General features: G+C 63.9%; 4 protein-coding genes across 7 annotated transcripts; 2 read left to right on the plus strand and 2 right to left on the minus strand.

Annotated features, from left to right (window-relative positions):
* The first annotated feature begins 308 nt into the window (after positions 1-308).
* PCYT2 (phosphate cytidylyltransferase 2, ethanolamine) lies at positions 309-6,990 on the plus strand. Its single transcript, XM_044247205.1, has 13 exons — positions 309-436; positions 2,243-2,331; positions 2,869-3,030; positions 3,254-3,320; positions 3,835-3,919; positions 4,080-4,124; positions 4,748-4,886; positions 5,078-5,160; positions 5,357-5,434; positions 5,645-5,710; positions 5,794-5,859; positions 6,142-6,230; positions 6,316-6,990. The coding sequence occupies exons 1-13, from the start codon at positions 348-350 to the stop codon at positions 6,425-6,427; spliced, it is 1,170 nt and encodes a 389-aa protein (XP_044103140.1). The 5' UTR covers positions 309-347; the 3' UTR covers positions 6,428-6,990.
* A 1,993-nt stretch (positions 6,991-8,983) lies between these two features.
* On the minus strand, positions 8,984-9,464 carry NPB (neuropeptide B). The gene is made up of 2 exons (XM_044250326.1): positions 9,222-9,464; positions 8,984-9,112 (listed from the first exon to the last, which is right to left on the minus strand). Exons 1-2 carry the CDS (start codon positions 9,462-9,464, stop codon positions 8,984-8,986), a joined length of 372 nt encoding a protein of 123 aa, XP_044106261.1.
* Positions 9,465-11,934: 2,470 nt separating this feature from the next.
* On the minus strand, positions 11,935-18,073 carry ANAPC11 (anaphase promoting complex subunit 11). 4 transcript variants are annotated; one of them, XM_044247210.1, is made up of 3 exons: positions 18,043-18,073; positions 17,097-17,216; positions 11,935-12,240 (listed from the first exon to the last, which is right to left on the minus strand). In XM_044247210.1, the coding sequence occupies exons 2-3, from the start codon at positions 17,203-17,205 to the stop codon at positions 12,095-12,097; spliced, it is 255 nt and encodes an 84-aa protein (XP_044103145.1). In that variant the 5' UTR covers positions 17,206-17,216; positions 18,043-18,073; the 3' UTR covers positions 11,935-12,094. The 4 variants fall into 4 exon arrangements, with proteins under 4 accessions (XP_044103145.1, XP_044103142.1, XP_044103144.1 ...); XM_044247207.1 differs by lacking the exon at positions 18,043-18,073 and adding an exon at positions 17,944-18,036; XM_044247209.1 differs by lacking the exon at positions 18,043-18,073 and adding an exon at positions 17,620-17,779.
* A 117-nt stretch (positions 18,074-18,190) lies between these two features.
* ALYREF (Aly/REF export factor) lies at positions 18,191-21,971 on the plus strand. The gene is made up of 6 exons (XM_044247206.1): positions 18,191-18,457; positions 18,839-18,970; positions 20,440-20,587; positions 21,196-21,259; positions 21,339-21,516; positions 21,592-21,971. Exons 1-6 carry the CDS (start codon positions 18,221-18,223, stop codon positions 21,604-21,606), a joined length of 774 nt encoding a protein of 257 aa, XP_044103141.1. The 5' UTR covers positions 18,191-18,220; the 3' UTR covers positions 21,607-21,971.
* Positions 21,972-22,767: the final 796 nt, after the last annotated feature.

Below are 22,767 nucleotides of genomic sequence, written 5' to 3' on the forward strand. Positions count from 1 at the left end.
GGGCGGGCGGGCGGGCGGGCGAGGGGAGGGGTGGGGGGGGAGCCCCACGTGGTCCTGCCCCGCCCCCTCGGCTAGGTGCGTGCGCGCTATTGACCCCGCGCGCCGGAGGGCGGGGTCTCCGGGACACCCGGGCGGGGGCGGGCCTCGGCTCTGGCGGTTCACGCCTGCGGCGGCGCACGCGGGGCGGGGATCCAGGGGCGGGGCGGGGCGGGACTCGCCATTGGCCGCGCGCGGCGGGTGAGGCCCGCGTGACGGCGCGTGCGCCCGGCGGGGCGGGGCGTGCGCGGGGCGGGCGGCGGCCGCTGGGAGTCGCGGAGCGGGCCGGGCCGCGCCGCCGCTGCGGGGCCATGGTCCGGAACGGGCACGGGGCGGCGGGCGGTGCAGAGCCGCCGGGTCCGGAGGGCAGGCGCGCCGTGCGAGTGTGGTGCGATGGCTGGTGAGCGCGGCGGCGGCGGCGGCGGGCGGGCCGGGGGCGGGGACAGCCGGGGCCGCGGGGGCCGCTGCGCCGCCGCCCGGAGACCCGTCTGCGGACCGGCCTGCGCCCAGGGCCCGGGGGACGGCCGTGCGGCGCGAGCGGCCGGTGGCGGCGGCGGCCCGGACCTGCGGCTCCCGGCCCCGGCGCCCTCCTGGGGACGCGGGCGCCCGTGCGCCGGGGTCCGTCGCTGAGCCGCCCGCGGGGCGGGGCCGCCGGAGTGTGGCCGGTGGTGGCGCGAGTCGCGCGTGTCGCGTCCCGACGGGGGAGCCGTGCGCCGGAGCGTCTCGCCCGCGGTGTCCGTGTCCGGCTCCCCAGCCCGCCTGCCGCAGGGCCGAGGGAGTCTACTGGGTGTCAGGGCGAGCGGCAGGGCGCGAATTGCCTGTGTCCGCGACCCCCCAGCGAAGCCCCCGGGCTCCTGGGTCCTGCCCAGCAGGGCCACAGTGCCCATCCGTCCTGACCTCTAGCTGGCCGAGACCTGGCCTTGTTGCAGATAAGTTGGGGGCTGTCCGCAGGTGAGAGGAAAACTGACCTCTACTGAGCGCTGGCCCCGGGGCGCTTCCGGATGCCTTCTCGGGGGCAATCAGAGAAAGCACAGCCCCCACCTGGCTAGCTCCGGGCTTGGGAAGAGAGCAGGGCTGTTGGGGGGTGGGGGGTTTGCCACACCTTTGCAGCTGTGCCTGAGTCCCCTTCGGGGAGGGAGCATGTTTTCGTGTGGATGGACTCTGACCTTGGCCCTGGTCTGGCCAGGCCCCTGCCCCAGCAGGCCACGGTGGCAAGGACACACCCTGGACCCAGCACCACCCAGCATTCCGATCTGTGAACCCCCAGCCCAGCCCGTCCAGTGAGCTCAAGGGCCAGCCAGGCTGCTGCATTTGCACTTAGCCGCTCCTCTCACCCCAGGGCCTGAGCTGTGTGACCCCACAGTCTTGTGTGCGGGGACCTGGGGTGCTGCAGTGAGAGGTAACAGGTGTCAGGGAGTGGAACAGCTTTGCACACCAGGTGGCGTGGGTCCCCTGGAGAAGCAGGACAGTGTCACCTACTCAGGAGACGTGAGGCTTTGGAAGGAAATGGACTTGGTGTGGGGCCAACTTGTGCACCACACAAGGGAGCAAGTGGGCCTCTAGCTGCGAAGTCACCCCTTAATCAGGCCCAGATTTGAGGATAAGAGCTCTAGAACCAGCCACCAGGGAGGGAGTTGTTGGGCCCAGAGAGGAGAGCCTCGCTGAGTTTCTGGAGGCCATGAGGGAGCGAGCAGGACTTCCAAAGCTGGCAGTCGCCTTTGCTTATCTGTCAGACTCTGTTCCTTATTGGTCCCAAAGACTGGCCGCCTGCTTCAGAGTGGTACAGAGTCCAGCCCACCCGTATATTAATGTCAGTTCACAGAGTAAAGAGCCTGCCCCCCAACACACTTGTTTGCATTTGGTGAGAGGAGGGGCTGAGGGCAGAGGCCGGAGCTCTGTGGCATGCGTGGGGAGCTGTTGTGCGTGCTCACTGGCCCCAGGGGGCAGCAGGCCTTGCTCCTGGGCACAGCCCAGCCCCTGTCATGCTTGTTAAATCCGGCCCAGGGACCAGGTGTGGGGAGCTGAGTGCCCAAATCCCCTCTGAATGCCCAGGCTTGGCCAGACCCTGAGGAGCTGTTCCCAGTGGCAGCTTCTCAAAGGCCTTTTTAAAGAAGGCCCAGGGGAGCAAGGCTGCACCCCTACGCCCCCTCCCAGCTGCTCAGTGCCACCTTCCGCACAGGGACTCACCGTCCTTTCCTTTCCACAGCTATGACATGGTGCATTATGGCCACTCTAACCAGCTGCGCCAGGCAAGGGCCATGGGCGACTACCTCATCGTGGGTGTACACACCGATGGTGAGCTGGGCTGCTGCCTCCCACTGACCTCCCAGGGCCCTGCAGGTGGCAAGGCCAGGTCCATGGCCATCCTTCTGAAGAGCACGGCCCAGCAGCTTCATGCCACCTGCAGGCCTAGGCTGAGCCCCCCACGGCTTCCAATCCTGTGGCTCAAGTTGAACAGTGCAGCCAAGGGATGAGGTTTCTGGCCGTGCTGCCCACTTCCCTCTCCCACCCCAGCCTGGTGCCTGGGACCCTTGGGAATGGAGTGCCTGGCTGTCACAGGACTTTCCCTGGAACTCTGGTTGGGTGAGGGTAGCACATAGTTAGCCAGCGAACACATCCTGAGCCCCTGTACTGGCCCAGAGAGACAGGGCGGTGACCACACGGGTGTGTTTCTGCCCTCATGACAGGCAGAGGGCCCAGGGAGACAGACGGCTGCCCGCCATGAACTCAGCTGTGGTTCCAAGCCCTGCTTGGTGGTGGGAGGGCCAGCGAGCCTGTGGGCCAGCCCTGCAGAGCTCATCTGTCTTGTCCTTGCTCTGTGTCTGGCTCTAGAGGAGATCTCCAAGCACAAGGGGCCCCCAGTCTTCACTCAAGAGGAGAGGTACAAGATGGTGCGGGCCATCAAGTGGGTAGACGAGGTGGTGCCTGCAGCTCCCTACGTGACCACGCTGGAGACGCTGGACAAGCACAGCTGTGACTTCTGTGTGCATGGCAGTGAGTGGGGGGCTGGGGCCCAGAGTGCTGGGGCCCCTGGCCGGGCTGGAGGGTGGCCGGGCTGCTGGGGCCTGAGCCTTTCAGGGATCTGAGAAGGCGTCGGGTCTGTTTCCAGAAAGAGTCCCTGCATGCCAGGGCCAGCCTAGGATGACGGTTGGGGACCCCACGGGTCCCCGCAGTCTGGGCTGAGAGTCCTCATTCACCTGTGTGTGGTGCTTCCTAGATGACATCACGCTGACTGTAGATGGCCGCGACACCTACGAGGAAGTGAAGCAGGCCGGGAGGTACAGGTGAGCCCCAGAGAGGGCCCCCCCCTTGTCGAGGAGTGAGGCTCACAGCTCCCCCCTAACTCTTTCTGCCCACGAGGAAAATGGGCTGCAGCCTCTTCAGGCCAGGGGGCGCAGCGGGTCTCCCAAGTGTCACAGACCTGTACCAGCCCAGGTGGTGGGCATGGGCCGTGGGCAGCTGGCTGCTGGGGAGAGCGTGGGGTGTGGCCGTTACTGGACTCAGCCATGGGACACAGTCGTGGGGGCCAGAGACTAGAGCTGCCATGGGCCCTGGTCTGGCCTGCCCCCCCCAGCAGCACTCCCCGTCTATGCTGTCATGCCCTTCCGTGTATAACAGCGCCGTGGCCTGCCCTGCGCTCCTGGTCCTGGTTTTCTGTTGTGGCCAAGAGAAGCGCAGAGCTGCCTGGTCTGCACCGCCCAGCGGGGGGCCGGCGGGGCTGCGCTCAGGTGGGGTGAGCTGCTGTGGGGCCTTTGGGGTATGTCCAGGATGCGAGTGCTGACCCCACTGTGCCCGCAGAGAGTGTAGGCGCACCCAGGGCGTGTCCACCACGGACCTCGTGGGCCGCATGCTGCTGGTGACCAAGGCCCATCACAGCGGCCACGTGAGTCTGGGAGGGACCGGGGCGGGCTCCGAGGGCTCAGGACACTGCTGGGAGGGAGGAAGTACCTGGTCTGTCTGTCTTTGTCCGTTTGTGAGCGCTGGGGGTTGGCCAGGTCTGGGGGACGGCGAGGCTCCTCAGCGTCCCGTGTCCTTCCTCTCAGGAGATCTCCTCGGAGTACCGGGAGTATGCAGACAACTTTGGCAAGGTGAGTGTCGCCCCGGCTCGCCAGGCCACTCCCTGATGCCCCTGTACCTGGCCCCCACCTTCCGGGCACCGCCTGGGTGCTGCCCACCAGGCTCAGCCAGTCCCACAGCCACCAAGGAGCCAGGACCGCCTCAAGCAGGTGGCCTCTAACCAGGCGGCCTGGTCCTCTCTCCCTTGTAGCCCCGTCACCCAACACCCGCCAGGCCGACACTTCCCTCGGAAGGGCCCTCCCAGGTGACCAGAAGGTGGCTCGGGGTGCTGGGTCCCCACCAGGGCAGTGGCCACTGCTGGGCCTGCTATCAGGCCCCAGTGCTGTCGGCTGCAGTGCCCACGGCGGCCACAGGGCGGAGCCACCCGTCCCGCTGTTGCTTGGGGCAGGCACTGCTGGCTCCCCACCTTGTCCCTGCCTGAGGCAAGTGCCGGGTAAGAGCGCCCACGTGACCACTTGACCCAGCAAGTGCTGCAGCTGGGGCTTGGGGTTCTGCACCAGCGGCCCCACACCTGCTCCCAGACAGGCAGGCGCAGGCAGCCGGGGCCCAGAAAAGGAGCTGGGGTGTGGGGGCAGGTGAAGGACAGGCCGCTCCCCGGGCAGCACTCGCTGACCAGAGCCCTCTCGGCTTCTAGTGCCCGGGGGGGCGGAACCCCTGGACAGGGGTGTCCCAGTTCCTGCAGACGTCTCAGAAGATCATCCAGTTTGCTTCGGGGAAGGAACCCCAGCCAGGGGAGACTGTCATCTATGTGGCTGGTGCCTTCGACCTGTTCCGTATCCTCTGGGACCGAGGGGGAGGGTGGCCCCCACTTTGGCCCCGTGGGCCCCTCTGGGTCATGGGACCTGAGAGGCCTCCCTGACTCCTCGCAGCTCCCAGAGTGGGTGGAGCTCAGGGGAACCCGCCGGAGCCCCCGGTCCTGCAGGGCGCTTCTCCTCCTTTTACTTGATTCTTAACCTGGGCACAGACATCGGCCACGTGGACTTCCTGGAGAAGGTGCACGGCCTGGCAGAGAGGCCGTATGTCATCGCCGGCTTGCACTTTGACCAGGTCTCGCTCTCTGGCCAGCTGATGGGGGGGGGCTCCTGGGGCTGAGGTTGGGCACAGGTGGCTCACAGGGGTGAGGCCTGGGGAGCTGATGGAAGTGGGGGAGGCAGGGGCCTCTTTCTGGGGACTGGGGCTTCCCCGCGCTGCCGGGCCCGTCTGCGGGAGGCTGCCTGCTCACTGGAGCTCACTGTGGTCCTAGGAGGTCAACCACTACAAGGGGAAGAACTACCCCATCATGAACCTTCACGAGCGGACCCTGAGCGTGCTGGCCTGCCGGGTATGGACCACGGCGGGGGCGCCGGGTGGGGTCCCCTGCCCAGGCTGTGGGGGAGGAGGGGGTATCCAGGAGCCTTGGGCTCTGGCCAGCCAGCCCCGCCATGCTGCTCCCTCCCCCCAGCCCTTGCTTCCTTAGCAGCGAGCCCTTTCTCCCATCAACCTGGGGCCTAGTGGGGTCTTAGCTGACCACCTGTGCTCCCTGTCCCCCTAGTACGTGTCGGAAGTGGTGATCGGGGCCCCCTATGCGGTCACAGCAGAGCTCCTGGACCACTTCAAGGTGAGGTTCCTGGTGGACCAGGTCCCAGGGAGGGCCCTCTGAGTGCAAGGCACCAGGCTCCCTGACCCCTGCTCCCTCCCCAGGTGGACCTGGTATGTCACGGGAAGACAGAAATCGTGCCGGACAAGGATGGCTCAGATCCTTACCAGGTGGGTTGTGCTGGGCCCTTGATGGGCACGAGGTGGCCGAGTGTGCTGCTCCCCGGGGAACCTGCCCCCACCCCGCCGCCTCCCCGGTCTCACAGTGCCTGTTTGGAAGCTACCCCGGGGGCGGGTTAACGGCCGGTCCGGTGGCCTAGGAGGAGGAGGATGCTTGCTAAGCAGTGGGAGGAACCATGCTAGTGTTCTGGTCTTTCGGGGGCGAGGACCCTCCAGGCCCAGGCAGCTCCAGAGGAGGGCTGCCATCACCTCCTCCAACCCTCTGGCCTCCAGGAGCCCAAGAGAAGGGGCATCTTTTGCCAGATCGACAGCGGGAACGACCTGACCACGGACCTCATTGTTCAGCGCATCATCAAGAACAGGTGAGGGAGGGCTGCCTGGCTGGGCCCGGCGGGGCCTTGGAAGCCCCAGGCCTGGTTGCGCAGCTCACCGCAGCCCGGCCCCCAGGCTAGAGTACGAGGCCCGGAACCAGAAGAAAGAGGCCAAGGAGCTGGCCTTCCTGGAGGCCAAGAGGCGGCAGGAGGCGCAGCGTGAGAGAGAGAGCGACTGTGACTTCTGAGCGGTGGGCGGTCACCCCGCGAGCCCACGGGCCAGCCCCTCCTGCTCTCCTTCCACGCCTCGAGGGTCTGGTGTGTAACAGCTGCCGCGCTCCCTCTCCACCTGGCCTGCTATTGGAAGGGCTAGAGCCAAGGGCGCTGCCCCCACCCTACCTGCCCAGAGGCTTTCCCACTGAGTCGCACAGAGAGGGCATCCAGCACAGATGAGCAGCCCAGCGGGCACCTTTCGCCAGCGGGGAGCCACCCTGCGAGCCGGTGAAGGCCTGGCTTCTGCTCCCTGCCAAGCCCCTGCAGACCCAGGACACCCCCACCACCTGGCACTTTCCGCCGTCCAGGCCTCATTGGAAGCCAGCTTTGGGGGAGCAGTGACCTGAAGGGGCACCCCCTTTCCTCCTCAGGACACAGGCTGTGCCGCCTCCCGTGTGGGCTCCCTGGTGCCCTGGGGCTGGCTCTTGGGCACTGCGCCCCCCACTTCCCGGGCCAGCCTTCCCGCTCTCCCCACAGACTGCTCTCGGTTTTGTATCTGACTGGCGGGGGTATGGCCAAATAAACCTGGCGGGAGCTATTCCGCGTCCGGCTCTTAGCCCTGCTCCCCACCACCACGCACACGGTGGGGAGGCCGGGGGTGGGGGAAGCAGGCAGCCCGGCAGCGAGGAACCCCCAATTTAGGACCCCCAGATGCCCCAGGCTGCCTTCCCTAGAGCCTGTAACGGGGGGAAGGGCAGCCAGAGCCCAGTGGGTTCTTGGCCCCGAGCCCGTCACGAGGCCAGTGGGAGGCTGGCTCCCCGTGGCCTGGCACAGGGCCACGGATCTGGGAAGGAGTTGGCTCCAGCTTCCTGACTGGGTCCCCCTCAAGTGTCTCGGGGTCTCCTGCACCCAGATCAGGGCCGCTGGGAACAGCCCAGCAGCTGTGGGCTGCCGACCCCGCTCCCCTCTTCGTTTCGGACGGGAAGGGGGCGAGAGTTGGGCTGGTTTTGTTCAGAGGTGAGGACTGCGGTGGTGTCTTCTCAGCCCCTCCCCCCGGAAGGGCATCTGTCCTTCAGCTGCGGAGCCGGGTGAGGCGGGGCACCTGTGGCCTGGCCCCGTGGAAGCGGAGATGGGAGGGCTGGCGTCCTTCCCTCCTTGGCGGGTGGGTCTGTCCTCTTCTTCCTCCCGATGTAACCAGTCACGAGTCTAACTCCGAGCCGTGCAGGAAGTGGAAGGGAAGGGACTGAACACTGAACGCTCAGCCACCCCAGCTCCCCACTGGGCAGGCGCCACCAGTCTCCTCCCTCCCTCCCCAAGCTGGGGTAGTGCGTGAGAGGCACAAGGCCCTCCCCTAGACCCCCACTGCCCCTAGGCCCCCAGCTTCAGGGAGGGCGAGACTCAGACTCCTGGAGCCATGGGCAGCAGGGCCCTGGGAGCAGGGGCACGAGGAGGGAGCTGCTAATCCTGCACGGACTCGAAGAGGTGGGACACGGGAGCAGCCCCTTTAAGCTGGGGACTGCGGCAGCCAGGGAGCCCACAGGGACACGGGGACACAGTTGGAGGAGGCTCAGGGCCTGGGGCTCTGGGAAGTCAGTGCCCCTAGAGATGCAGTCATTCGGGCCAGTGGGTTTGTGGGTTCTCCCACAGCCTCTAAGTGGGGGGCTGATGGGTCCAACCCCGCCGGCCTCCCCGAGGAGGGTGGGATGGTGGCGAGCACCCCTAAGGCAGGTGCTGAACCTCATTTTGCCTTTCTGCCCTCCCAGACCCAGGGAGGAGGAGGCCCTGGGTACTGGAGGCCCCAGTACGTGCCACGAAGGGAGCTCAAGGTCTGCCTCAGTGGGGCTGCAGCTGGAATGAACCCAGACGCCCACAAGTAGAGGAGGCAGTCAAGCCTGAGCGTGGGCAGGGGAGGTCCGGCCGGTGCGCGGTGATCCCTCACTGCCGTGTCTCGGCTGTCATGGCTGTGGGAATTGCCGGTGTGGCCGTGGGTCAGAGTGAAGACTGGGTCCAGAGCTCCCCACCTCAGGAGCGGCTGCGCCCGGCTTTGTCCTGGAGCAGCAGGTGTGGCTGCCTCCCCCAGCCCCACCCCTCCCTGGCCTAGTCACTCTTCAACAGCCCAAATCACCGCCCTGTGCCTAGGACTTTGAGGTGTTTTGGGGGGGACACCAAGGAAAGAGGGACTGCAGGAGTTGCGCCTCTTAAAAGGCAGAGCACTGTCCTCAGGAAACCCCAGAACCAAGGCGGGGGGTGGGGGGCTGTCCTAGGCCAGGGGCCCCCGTGGGTGGCGTGGTGGGCAGCGGCAGCGCTCAGGGCAGACATGGAGCTGCCTCCTGGAGGACACGGGGGAGCGCAGGGGCTGTGTGGACCACAGCGGGAGGTGAGGGGGCTGCCCCCCCCCCAGGGCAGACAGTGGCGGCGGAGTGGGGTCTGCAGACCGTGGGGCCCGCCCCACCCACCCGCCCCCCGCCCCCACTCGGAGTTCAGCTGCGCTTCTCGCTTCTCGTTTATTCGGGGAGCCGACGGGCGCGGGGGTGCAGGGAGGCGCTGGGGTGTCTGCGCTGCCGCCGGGCGGGGTCGGGCCGGGTGGAGGCTCAGGCGCTGCGACAGGCGGCCGCGCGCAGCGACAGGAAAACGTCCGCCTGGCACTGGACGGTGGCGCGGCCGTCGGGGAACCGCGCGCAGCTCCGCAGTTTCGGGGACACGTCCTTGACACACGCGGCCTGGGGGCGGGAGGAGGCTGAGGGGCCGCCCCGGCCCGACCCCGCGCCCCCCGCGCCGCGACCCCGCGCACCACAGCCCCCCTCCTGACCTCCGACCGGCCCCACTCACTAGGCTCCGCAGGCGGGGGCGCGGCTCGGCGACGGCGCTCGCCCGGCCCGGAGGTCCCGCGCTCCCGGGGGGCTCGGCGCGGCGCGCGTGGGGGGACCTGCGGAAGCCGGACAGCAGCCCCGCCGCGCGGCCCACCGAGTAGGAGCCAGGCCCGGCCGCCGGCCTGTACCACGCGAGGCCCGGCGGCGCCAGCAGCAGGCACAGCGCCAGGGCGGCGGCCACCAGCGGCGCGGACCGGGCCATGGGGACGCGGGCGGCGGGCGGACTGCGCGGCTCGGAGCCTCGGCGGCCGCCGCCTTATATTGGCAGCGCGGGGCGCGGAGGCGGGCCCCCCTCAGGCAGCAAGAAGCTGAGCCTCCCGCGCGGTGACCACACCTGTGCGGGATCCCACGCCCCCATCGTCCCCGCTGCCGCCTGCTCCTTCTCCCTGTCCCATGGTCCTGCCTGGATGCGGGCTCGGGGCAAGCAGGGGACAAGCAGGGCAGCACTGAGCAGCCCCCAGGACCCCGAGGGCGCCCTAGCAGTTACCCGGCCCCCCAGAGGTCCTAGAGGCTGCAGAGAGACATCTGTGCCCCGGGGACACTTTCTCCAGCCCTCAAAGGGAACTTCAAAGTCTGGGTGGGCTTGGGGGCCACCTTCTGTGTCACATCCACGGGGGAAGCTTCTAATAGGGCCACTACTGGTGGGGTCCTTTAGGAAGAGGTGGGCAACGCGGCCAGGCCTGACCTCTGGAAACCAGACCAAGGGACAGCTGACATGAACCCAGAGACTTCTTCCACCTAGTTCTGCTCTCGGGATGGGCACCCTCAGAACACCTGTGCTCACCAGGCCATGACTCAGTCCCTAACTCAAGCCACAGCCAAATGGGGAAACAGAGCCGGCAGGAGGACAAGCAGAGTGCCTCACTGGCCCACGGGGAAGACCAGGGAGCGCGCCCAGGGCCAGAGGTGGGGGGCAGTGACGGGAAGCCCGGGGAGTGTTTGCAAAGGCAGGCGGTGTGAGCCTCTGCGACCTGGGGGAGGGAGAGCAGGCTGAGGTGCTGGAGTCGCTGCAGGGTCCCCGAGCTTCCGGGGAGGAGACAGCTGGCTGGGGGGCAACTGCAGGGCCAACTTGAGGCCAAGCAGGCCCTGCAAGGACCAGGCTGGAGGCAGGAAACACGGAAGAGTCTGAACGGCGTGGGGGGGAACAGCCTACAGGAGGGTCTGCGACCTTAGGCAAATGGACAGTGCATCTGAGAATGAGGGTATCCACCCCAAAGGGCAAGGCCAGAAAGCCTTCGAGGCTGCACTCAGCGTCTGATGCCCCAGGCAGAGTCATGGGTCACAGCAGAAACCCCCCCCTACCCCGGGCAGGGAAGGTGGGCTGGGGGCAGGCCAGGGTGAGGTCTGGAAACTCTGGGACAGTGGAGGCCGGCCATGCTGCCTGGACAGGCCCTCCGCAGGGCAGCAGCCCACTCCCACAGGGCTGTGAACTCCCAGGGATTCTTTGGATCCTGACACATTGTAGACACAAAGTCTCAAGAATACACATTAGCTGCCCCAACACCTGTTTGTCTGCAGGACTGCTGGGAGCTTCCGGGAGGCTGAGCCCAGGCCCTGGGGTGGGGGGCGGGGCACCAAGTGCAGGGGCCAGAGGCCTTGGGCCAGGGGGCTTGCTCAGGCACCTCTTCTTCCCCTAAGCAAACTGGCCGCGATGTGTCTTCCTTTGGGTGTGTCCTCCCCAGGTCGGATCCCGAGCTCAGGGGCCCGGGCAGCTGGGTTTCTGGACAGAAGGCATGTGACCTCCGGCCTGGAGAAGGGGGATGGTCCCCTGGGCTTCCTTCCCTCTGGATACAACATGCAGGCATGAAACAGGCTGCCCCAGAGGTGACCAAGCAGGAGGCCAGCCCCCCGAGGACACTACCTGGTCTTGCCCCCAGGGACTGAGGACAAGCAGCATCGGAGCACTCAGCAGCTGGCCACCCATAAGGCACAAGGCAGTGACCCCCAGGGGCTGTTCCCTGAGAATGGACTGGAAGGAGCCAGTGCCAAGTGACTCCTTGCAGCTCATGGGGACATGAGGCCTGCAGCAGTCTGTCCAGAAGCAGCCAAGACTTCCAGGGCTGGGACCATGGCCCCCAGGGGCCACCCCTAACCTGGAGCTGTGGACTGACAGAGGTGCCCAAAGGAGCCTCCCGTGGGCTGTTCTCCAAGTAGAGGACCTCAGACACCTGGGACACAGATGTCCTTAACATGGCCTACACCGGGTATGTCACTGCTCAGACGCTCCAGCTGGCCTCCTGCCAGAATAAGGGAGGAGGGATTGAGAGACCACCAGCCCCTGCTCAGGGATCGCCTTTCAGTGAAAGGCACTACGGGCAGCAGCTGCCAGCTGTGCCAAGTCAGAATCCCACAGACTGGTCTGCCAGGCGGTCCCCAGCTTCGAGCGGGTGAGAGGCCAAATGACAGGCCCCAGGCCTCGGAGCCGCTGGTGTTCCATTTCCCGTTGGTACACACGCACGCCCCAGGGCCTTTGCACCCCCGGGGCCTTTCAAGCCCCCAGAGCCAGCCACTCTCGCCCCTGGCTCTTCTGGCTGATCCTACGCTCCCGCTCCTCCTGGGGATGTGACTCAGAGCCTTGGCGGCATCGCATGAGATGTTTACTCCTGAGTTTTCCCATCAACGCACTGCGAGGCGGCATCAGGACCAAGAAAACAGGCAACAGAGGCCTCCAGCAAGGTTCAGGTAATTTAATGAGTTTTACTTATTAGATAAAAGTGTCACCATTTGAAGGAAAACAAACGCAGCTCCAGTCGAGTCAGGCGCGTCGCGGCCCAGAGGGGGCTGGTGCCAGAGGAGCGCGCAGCCGGCCAGCCCTGGGCAGGGATGGGGGGCTCACTCCTTGAACTTCCACTCCTGGCGGCACATGGGGCAGTGTTGCTGCACCTGCTGCGCGTTCAGCCACTTGAGGATGCAGTGCATGTGGAAGCAGTGTGAGCACTGGCCCCACACCAAGGGGCAGTCGTCGCCCGGCACCTTGCCTGCAGGAGGGGGCGAGAGCACCAGGCCAGTCACACAGGGCAGCCCACGCACCCGGCAGAAATGGGGCGCGGGACCCCTGGGCGTCCGGCACCTGCCCAGCCCCAGCAGCCCAGGGGTGCCCGTGTGCAGGGCCTCTCACACCTCATGTTTCAGGAAAGACAGAAATCAGGAGCGTGAGCACAGTGTGTGGTGTGCACACACATACACACGCACGCACACGCACACACACACACACAGGCCCGCAAGCCGGCCCTCACTCTGTCCTCCCCTGCGAGGGGGTGCTCAGCTGCAGGGGGGCGCGGGCCGAGCCCACAGTCCCCGCCTCCCAGGTTCCGGGCCCGTCTACAGGCACACTGTAGCTCTGCCGCTTCACCTGGGACACCGAGGTCACAGCCTGAATCTGTCTAGGGACACCCCCACCCCCCGCCGCCACCAAAGAGCCACCCCTCTGAACAGGGAACTATTCCTTCCGACCAGGCGTAGGAGAGCTGGGGCCTTGGGAGGTTCCTCTCTAGACGGCAGGGACCCAGGAGGCTTCAAGGGAGGGCTTCGGGCGGCCCGACCTGTCAGCTGCCGGGAGTCAGCACGCGGCTACCTTCCGCCTCGCTGTCAGGCCACCTGCTGCTGGCACTCCCCGTGCATGGAAATGCCACCCCCCTGGACGGGTACAGGGGGACAGCCACACTGCCGTGATCAGAAGAAAAAGGGGTCTCTGATTTCCTCTGATTTCTGAGAAGCAAGAAAAACAGCCGGTGCCACCAGAGCACAACGGGCCCCCTCAGGCTGTGTGTCAGGGTCCCCGTGGGCACTGAGGCACTGTGGCTTGCTGCCTCTACCCTTGCTGGGGTGCCATCCCCCCATCGCTGCCCTGGGGCTCCTCTACACCTTCGGGACACTAGCTGGACCAGCTGTCACTGATGCACAAACACAAGGGACAAGACAGACAAGCCAGGGCTGGGACAGACGGCCTGTCCGTGCGGCAGCTCTGTCTACACACGTCCGAGACCACGTGGGGAGCTCCTCACAGAACAGAGTCTGCCTCTGGACTTCTGCGGCCGCCATCCCTCCTCGACACCAAACCCAGGACGCTCGATCCCACGAAACAACACCACAGCCGGCACAGCGGTCCCACTTGGCCCATCCCTCGCCAAAAGAGGGGCTGGGAACCTGGCCGTGCTCTCGGCCACCCTCGCCGCACTCGGCCACCCCGTCACCCCTCTTCTGGACAGGAGGCCTGGGCACATGGTGCATTGAGGTGCCTGCCACTTCCGGAGGGCAGGAGCGCAGCCCCATGGTTCAGACGGGCACCAGGTCAGCAGCCAATGTGGGCTCTTCAGTGGCCTTCCACGTCTACCAAGCGTGCGTGGCTCCGACCCCGAGCAGCCCCCGCCCCACACCCTGCACCCCACCAAGTCAGGACAGCCGCCGCTGTACCTTTTTATCCACGTTTGGGGTGGTGTTTTTCAATCTTCTAAAAAAAATCCTTTTTATAACAAAACATCATAGCCTTCCTGAGACTTTGATGACATAACGACTAGAAAATTCTACGCTGGGACAAATACAGAATTACTGTGCTGGCTCCGCTCCCCCACCCGTCAGGGGGGGCGGGGGGAGGACGCTGTGCCAGGAGCGCCCACTCGGGGCGATGGCTGACATGACACCCCCCACGCCCAGGGCCCTCCTGGGTCCAGGAGAACTCAGCTTGGAATCAGAGTCCCCTGCAAAGGCAGGATACTCTGGCAGGGGATGCCCTGGGGGCCCGCTGATGGGGGAGTACCCCGGCCACACAGCCCCACGGCCATCGGCCATCAGAGGCAGGAGCCACTTCCAGTAACGTCCCCAGCAGACAGCCTGCCTGAGGCATGCGGAGCACAGAACAGTAATGGTGACTCACCCAAGTGCTTGCTCCGGTCTGGACGGAAACCCTTTGTCATAAAAACATGTCTCAAGAAGACTTTTACTCCCAAAGCCCTCTGGGGCTGGGGGCAGGTTATCACAGCGCCCCTCACCCCGGGTTTCTCACAAGCGCACAGCTGTAGCAAGAGAACCCCAGCATCCTTTCATCTGCACAGGCAGGACCTAGGCTTGACACTTTGTACAGGACGACTGGCTCTCAAACTTGACCTCGGGTCAGAAGATCGTGCCCTAGGGGCACCTGGGTGGCTCAGAGGGTTAAGCGGCTGCCTTCGGCTCAGGTCATGATCTCAGGGTCCTGGGATCGAGTCCCGCTCTCTGCTCAGCAGGGAGCCTGCTTCCTCCCCTCTCTCTCTGCCTGCCTCTCTGCCTGCTTGTCATCTCTCTCTGTCAAATAAATAAATAAAATCTTAAATAAATAAATAAATAAATAAATAAATAAAAAAGAAGATCGTGCCCTAAATCCCCCCCACAAAACCAGAGCCCACCGGCAAACGCAGACGCCAGCCACAAGTCCTGCGGCCACGGCAGCAGCTGGGCTCCGCACCCCTGCATCTCTGCCAGCCGCTCTCTCCCCCACAACCAGTCGAGGGCGGTACCCTCCAGGACTTCTTTCCAGAAGAGTCTGCTGCTTAGGAAGCTGCAGGTCTGTGCCCCCCCAGACTCCCGCGGCCTTTGCTGTGTCCCTAGCGATGCATTTAAGAGTGATCTGAAGGGGCGCCTGGGTGGCTCAGTGGGTTAAGCCGCTGCCTGCGGCTCAGGTCATGATCTCAGGGTCCTGGGATCGAGTCCCGCATCGGGCTCTCTGCTCAGCAGGGAGCCTGCTTCCTCCTCTCTCTCTCTGCCTGCCTCACTGCCTACTTGTGATCTCTCTCTGTCAAATAAATAAATTAAAAAAAAAAAAAAGTAAAAAAAAAAAGAGTGATCTGAAGTAGATTCACTACAACCGCATCTTGAGCATACGGCGACGCAACAGTCATCAACCAGAGCCGGCCAGTGACTCCGCAGCTTGCGCCCCACCCCTCTGAGTCAATCCCGACAGATGAAGTCCTGGGAGATGGGATTTCCTTCCAGCCAAAGCGAATGGAAAGATCAAAGAATATACACGCGGCGCCTGGCTGGCTCAGTGGGTTAAGCGTCTGCCTTCGGCTCAGGTCGTATCTCAGGGTGCTGGGGTCAGGCCCCACATCAGGCTCCCCGCTCCTCAGAGAGTCTGCTTCCCCCTCTCCCTCAGCTGCTGCCCTGCTTGTTGTCACTGTCAAATAAATAAGTAAATAGTAAATCTTAAAAGATGAAAATCTTGGGACGCCTGGGTGGCTCAGTTGGTTAAGCAGCTGCCTTCAGCTCAGGTCATGATCCCAGCGTCCTGGGATCGAGTCCCACATCGGGCTCCTTGCTCGGCAGGGAGCCTGCTTCTCCCTCTGCCTCTGCCTGCCTCTCTGTCTGCCTGTGCTCGCTCTCTCTCCCTCTCTCTCTGAAAAATAAATTTAAAAAATCTTAAAAAAAAAAAAAAAAAAGATGAAAACTTCAGGGTCCTGGGATCGAGCCCCTGCATCGGGCTCTCTGCTCAGCAGGGAACCTGCTTCCTCCTCTCTCTCTCTCTGCCTGCCTCTTTGCCTACTTGTGATCTCTGTCTGTCCAATAAATAAATAAAACCTTAAAAAAAAATCCAATGACCTGAATTTCACTCTAAGAAGTAAAGCACTATTATTATTCTGGCCACTTACCTGACCCTACACAAAAGGCCTGGTCATTCATGGGACAGGGACCCTTTAGTACTTCAATGTCCTGTCTTCCTCTTGAGACTGCCCTTGGCCCTTAAGGGTCAAATAAATAAATAAAATCTTTAAAAAAAAAAAAAAAAAAAGGGTCAACTTGCTTCTGTTTAAGTTCACTTGGGTTTGGCTAAAACCAAAATGCACTGGTACAAAAACTGGTTTTTTACTTAAAAATATATTCAAAGCGTTTCTACTTCACAGAACATAACGGGAACAAAAATGAATCAAAACTCAGCACAAAAAAGAAATCCGGGGCGCCTGGGTGGCTCAGTGGGTTAAGCCGCTGCCTTCGGCTCAGGTCATGATCTCAGGGTCCTGGGATCGAGTCCCGCATCGGGCTCTCTGCTCAGCAGGGAGCCTGCTTCCCTCTCTCTCTCTCTGCCTGCCTCTCTACCTACTTGTGATTTCTCTCTGTCAAATAAATAAATAAAATCTTTAATAAAAAAGAAAAAAAAAAACCTGGTTGGGGGCACTCTGTGAAACAAGACAACTTCGCTCAAAGGTCAGACGCCTTGAAAAAGCTGAGTGAGGGTGGAAGGGCCTGTTCTATGCTAACACTGAACACCCAGGGCAGAGCGGAGCAAGCAACTGTGGATCCTGCTTACACCACGCAGTGAAGGGACACCTACAGACACCTGGGGAAGTCCAAGCAAGGACTAGGAATGGGGGAGACCCTAAGGACTCATCATCACGTTCTGTGTGATGTGACGCGACAGCCTGTAAAAAGCTGGGGTTCCGTTTAGAGACTCCGTGGCGTGGCACCGGGCACCCTAGTTATCGTCGCCGAACCACGAAGCAGCGGTGGAAAGGTCCCTTACCCACCGTGATCCTCTGTGCTGGGCGAGGGAGCGGTGCCCCTACAACCTGCCAGGTTTTGTTTGCTTGAGAATCTTGAGACACAGAGTTCTACCATGTCCTTCTCCCCCTCAGACTTCGCAGCCCCGAGTCTCACCACGCTACAAGGCGACACCATTTTTTCTTACAAAACTTCTGATGGGCTCTTTCTACAAACAGGGGCCCAAACCACCTGGCTCTCTTCTGTCAACTTTTCTTGAGGAAAGGGACACCAAAACCCAGCCACTTCGTGCAGGTATTTCTGGCGAGAGGTCGTGGCCAGGCCAGCAGGTAAAGCTCAAGAGGGAGGGAATTTAGGGGACACTCACAGTCCGGGCAGCAGCCATTAAAGGCCATCCGGCAGATGCCACAGTTCTCGTCGTTGGCCACCCAGAGCCAAGTGGCCACGCCGTTCCAGCACTTAATCTTCACCTTCATGGCCGCGGAGCCTACAGGCAGAGGGAAAGAGATCACCCGGCACCTCAGTCTGCACAGCTACAGCATCTAGGTACCAAAGGGGCGCTCCTCTGAGCCCGAGGGTCACCCAACCCCACGGTCAGCACGGGGCTGGAACGGCGGCCAGAGCTCTGAGAAACCCAGACCGACCAGCACAAATTCGTCCGCAAGGACGACGGGGGCAGGGCCCGGGCGCCCCTGGGAGGGCGAGCCAGGCTCCCCACACCCGCAGGAATCTCTACACGGTCCGCACGGTCTGCCCGGCGTCCTCGAAGCGCAGCGCGGGCTCCCACCAGTGCCTGCAGAGATGCCCCGCACGGTGCTTTTCGGAGGGGTGCGGCCGGCCCACGGGGCACAGGGAGACCCCGACCCGGATGACCACCCGGGGGGACCCACCCAGCCCGCTCGGCCTGAGGCCCTGGTCAGCAAGGACTTTGGTCGGGGAGCTGCCGCCGCCACCGCCACCGCCAGACCAGAGCGCGGAAGAGGGGGTGCAGGGCGGGACCGGGGCGCGGGGAGAGGGTGAAGTGCGGGGAAGGAGGGTGGGGGGAGGCGCGGGAGCGCGGGGAGACGCTGCGGGGCGGGGCGCGCGCTCCGTCTCGGGGAGAGGGTGGGGCGCGGGGGAGACGTGCGGGTTCAAGGCACGGGCGGGAAAAGGCGGGGGAGGGGCGGCGCGCCAGTCCCGCCCCAACGGCCGCGCTCCGCCCCGCGCTCTCGCACCTCCGCCGGCCTGACCGCGCGCTGCCCCGCCCGCCTTCCGTTGGCAGCGCCCGCGCGGGAAGGTATAAAAACGACCGCGGCCACTGCCCGGCACCTTACAGAGCGCCCGCCGAACTCGCTCCCTAGCGCGCACGCGCCGCCCCGCCCCCGCCGTGCACTCACAGCCAATCCCCGGCCTCTCCGAGGCCTCGGCACCGGAAGACACCGCGCGGCCCCGGAAGTGACGCGCCGGCGTGCTGACGCGCGGGCTCGAGCCAAGGCCGATTCCGCGCCCGCCATGGCCGACAAAATGGACATGTCTCTGGACGACATCATTAAGCTGAACCGGAGCCAGCGAGGTGGCCGCGGCGGAGGCCGGGGCCGCGGCAGGGCCGGCTCCCAGGGCGGCCGTGGCGGCGGGGCGCAGGCCGCCGCGCGAGTGAGCCGAGGCGGCGGGCCCATCCGGAACCGGCCGGCCATCGCCCGCGGCGCGGCGGGCGGCGGCGGCAGGAACCGGCCGGCGCCCTACAGCAGGGTGAGTGCGGCGGCGGCGGCGGCGGCCCGCGGCGGGGAGCGGGCCGGCCGGGCGGCGCGCGGCGGGGAGCACGGCAGGCGCGTCGGGCCGGTGGGCGCGGGCGCCGGCCGGGCGCGGAGGTCGCGCGGGCCCGGGCCCGGGAGGCGGAGACCCTCCGGCCTTTGTCTCGGCTGGGCGCCGGGCCGCGCGGGCGGCGGGAAGTTGGTCGGAGGGAGCCGCGGGAGCGTGGGGTCCCGCCGGGTCGGCTGCGGCCTGCCGCGGCGTGGGCGGGAAGGGGCGAGCTGCGGGTCTCCGCGCGGACCGTGCGCCGCCCTGCCCGGGACGGTGAGAGCCCCGGAGAGACGCTCACGGTCGGTGTCTGTTCTCGCGTCTCTCCTCCAGCCCAAACAGCTTCCGGACAAGTGGCAGCATGACCTGTTCGACAGCGGCTTCGGGGGCGGCGCGGGCGTCGAGACTGGGGGGAAACTGCTGGTGTCCAACCTGGATTTCGGAGTGTCCGACGCTGACATTCAGGTGAGCGGCGCGAGTGTCGCGGTGAGCAGTTGCCCTCGCCGAATTGGTCCCGTTTGGGATGTGCCCGGTTGAGAACCGTGAGCCCTCTGGGGCCGCAGGGTAGCCCCCGGCCCCTCTAAGGGGTGCAGGAGTGCGGAGCAGAGGCTGGGCCGCAGGTGCCAGTCCGGCAGGCAGCTCAGCGTGTGGGGAGGCCGGCCCCAGCTGAACGTGGGGAGCGGCTGCCCTGCCGATGCGCCTGCGCCCGAAGACGCTCTGCCCCAGCGGTCAGTTCCCAGCGGGGGAGACCGGCCTAGTGTGCGCCTTCCCTGGGTCGCGGCCGCACTTAGGGCGTCCGTTTTGTTTATTTGCTCCTGGTTCTAATGCCGTTGGGAGGAGAAGGATCTTCTTCTGTGGAAGTCAGTGTGCAGAGCGCAGAAGGGGGCTCGGTGTGCCTCGAGCCCCAGCTCCGGGTCTTACGGGACTTGGGTCTTGGTCTTCCCCTGGTCTTTTGAGCACCACGATTCTCAAACCCAGCTTTGTTTGATGCTTTTCTTTTCTTTGTTTTATTTTTTTGTTGTTTTGTTTTGTTTTCTGTTTTTTGGGGGATTTTTTATTTTTGTTCTTTGGGTTTTTTGTTTGAATATCAAAGGCATGCAGATTTTAAAGGCATATTTACTTGTTTTCTGATTAAGTAAAGATCTCTTGGGGATCAGTCCCAGAGATGGCTGGATCAGGGTGCTGGGCCTTCCTGGGTTCAGTTTCCCGGAGCCCAGCTGTTTGTTTGACTGCCGTGGGAGGACAGAGCAAGGCCGGTGAGCACTCACGGTGTCTCAACACTTTTTTTAAGGTGGTTTCTGGCATCCACTGGAAACCGCTTTTGGTGAACTCCACTTCCCGCTGTGTGCCTGCGGCCGGAGTAGCCCCACACTCTGGGTTCCCTCTCCAACTCCCAGCCTGCCTGAGGTCAGGGCAGTTTCCATGGCAGCGCTTGACTTCAGCCTTTGCGGCAGGCTTGAGTAGGAGGAGAGGGAAAGGTGAGCCAGAATCTGCCCTGGGGGAGGGGCTGGGTCAGGGCTCCCGAATCAACGGGCCCTGTGAGCTGGTCCACATGTCCACATGTCGGATAGCATCCCTTGCTCTGTGATCTTGGCCTTTGCTGTTTCTTGGCACAGTCCTTGGGTGTGTTGTCAGTTTTCCTCTGTTGAAGAAGATAGCAACTTAATCTTGTTCCCTTCACTGGTGGGCTCTATGGTCCTTTAACTGCATCCTGGGACAGATGTAAGGTCCCCACGCTGGCAGGAGCCCTCAGGCCCAGCTGCTCCGGGAAGTTGCTGTCCCGTCTGCCCCTCCCTTCCCCCTACCACTGCCCTGCCCCCCCACTTGTCTGCCGCCCAGGGAAACAACCCCAGAGCAGCTCACATGCCCGGGGAGTGCCCTGGGCCACCCGAAGGGAAGCCACTTGGCTGACACCTGCTCTTCCCGGCCTCCAGGAGCTCTTCGCTGAATTCGGGACCCTGAAGAAGGCGGCTGTGCACTATGACCGCTCCGGGCGCAGTTTAGGAACCGCCGACGTGCACTTTGAACGGAAGGCAGACGCCCTGAAAGCTATGAAGCAATACAACGGGGTCCCCCTGGATGGTGCGTCTGCGGTTGGACCCAGGATGATGGCGGGGCTGCGTCTCGTTTGTGCGGTCTGGGGCTGGCAGCTGTCGTGCAGGAGTATGCCTTCCCCTGTGGCCGAGGACACTTTGCATTCGCCCCCTTGTCTCTCTCTTCCATTCTGCCACCTCTCATGCTGCCCCACACATCGGGACCAACCTCTTGTGAACCCCCATCCAGCGAGCTACATCCCTCCCCTCCTTCAGCTCCTTCCGGAAGACTCACTTCTGTGAAGCCTTCTCAGAACCGCCATAGCACAGCTCTGAGTGCGGGGCTGTAGTCGTAAAGACAAAGGTACCGGTTCTTCTTCCGTCAGGCCACCCACACCTTTGCACCCACGAGCGCCCCGGACACCTGACCAGACACGCACGTCACCTGGACTGAGAAGGAGCGAGCCGGCGGTTTTTGGTGGGGTTGTCCCTGGCAGCACCTCGTTCTCCCGCCAGGCTCGCTCGGCCGCTCCCCTTGTCGGGAGCACCAGAGAACACAGAGCCCCTTGCCGGTGCTTGCATGGAGAGCAGGCCGTGGCGCCGTCGGCGCGTCTCAGGGCCCTCTAACCGGGGCGCCTCTTGTATTCTCTGCCGCAGGCCGCCCCATGAACATCCAGCTCGTCACGTCACAGATCGACACGCAGCGGAGACCCGCACAGAGGTGAGCGCCGGGGCCGGGGACGCCGCGTGGGCCCGCAGGCCTTTTCGTGTCCGGAGAGTGACTCCCTCTTCCTCGCTAGTGTGAACAGAGGCGGGATGACCAGAAACCGCGGCTCCGGGGGTTTTGGTGGCGGCGGCGGCACCCGGAGAGGCACCCGCGGAGGAAGCCGGGGCAGGGGCAGAGGCACTGGCCGGAGTTCAAAGCAGCAGCTTTCTGCAGAGGAGCTGGACGCCCAGCTGGACGCTTATAACGCGAGAGTAAGTCCCGGGCCAGGCTGGGGGGTGCGGGGGCACGGGACGGCCGCTGAGCGAGCACTTGCGTGTGTGTTTCAGATGGACACCAGCTAAAGCGCGGCAGATCCTGGCGTGGAGCAGGACCCAGACGTCTCCTCTGTGCCCCCGGCTGGGAGGGGGCGCTGGACTGGGGCTGTGCGGCCAATGACGGATTTGTTTCTTCTATGTTTTAAGATAGGATTTAAAAACTCATGTAAAGGTTTTTTTTTTTTTTTTTCTTTTCTTTTTTGTTTTGTTTTGTTTTGGGTTTTTCTGGTTTTTTTGGGTTTTGGTTTTTTGTTTTTTTGTTTTTTTTTTTAATCTGAAACAGCCGTGTTTTGTACTGAGTTATTTTTGGGATAAATGTTACCGGTTGGCATTGTGGGAAGGTGGTGTTTTCACCTTTGCCATAATAAAGCAGAGATGCGTGTGGAGCTGGAGCTGTGCCTCGTCCCCGTCGCAGTCCTTCCCTGGGCCTGGCTGAGCGCGCGGGGGCCAGTCCCATCCGGCGCTGGCAGTCCGCTCTCTGCTCTGCCCGCCGTAGCTCCGTCCTCTCCCATGGGGTGGGCGGGAGGACATGGGAAGAGCCACCACCACCGCCTGCAGTGTGACGTGAGGGGGCCCCGGGAACGCCGTGTTGTCGCCGGACTTCACATGACCAAACCAGGCCAGGAGGCCTCTCCTCCTGGAATTCTGCTTGTCAGAAGCATGGATCAGCAGTTCTGACTTCGCAACATAACCCTTTCCTGTTTTTCTCTCACATGGAAGCAGGAGCCAGCCAGAAAGTGTGCCCTTAATTGTGTCCTGGGTGAAACGCTAGGGGGAGCTGTGGCAGAGGTGCGTTTGACCACACAGATCTGGAAGGGAGGGCCGGCAGCTGCCCCACCTGGACCCCCTCTGGGACAGAAGAGAGCAGGCCGGTGATGTCTCTTGGCCACTTGCCTCTGCTCCCAGGCTCAGACATGCTCGGAAGAGGCTGAGATCCCCACCCTGGGCAGCTGGGTCAGGAGACCACGCTGTGGTCCTCAGGGTTTCCCTCCCTCTCTGGAGGTGGTGCTCAGGGCGCAGTTGTGCCTGGAAGCCAGTGAGACCTAAGGGCCCCTGCTCTGCGGCCCCCCGAGCACAGTTGCGGGTGCAGCAGGCCGTTGGAGGGCAGTGGCATCCACAGAGAAGAGAGCCCCGGGAAGGCCGGGGGTTGCGGAGAGCAGAGCTGCGTGGCAGGGAGGGGATGGTGTG

This window comes from Neovison vison, chromosome 5 (genome assembly GCF_020171115.1).
Source record: "Neovison vison isolate M4711 chromosome 5, ASM_NN_V1, whole genome shotgun sequence".
In the NCBI taxonomy this organism is placed as follows: Eukaryota; Metazoa; Chordata; class Mammalia; order Carnivora; family Mustelidae; genus Neogale; species Neogale vison.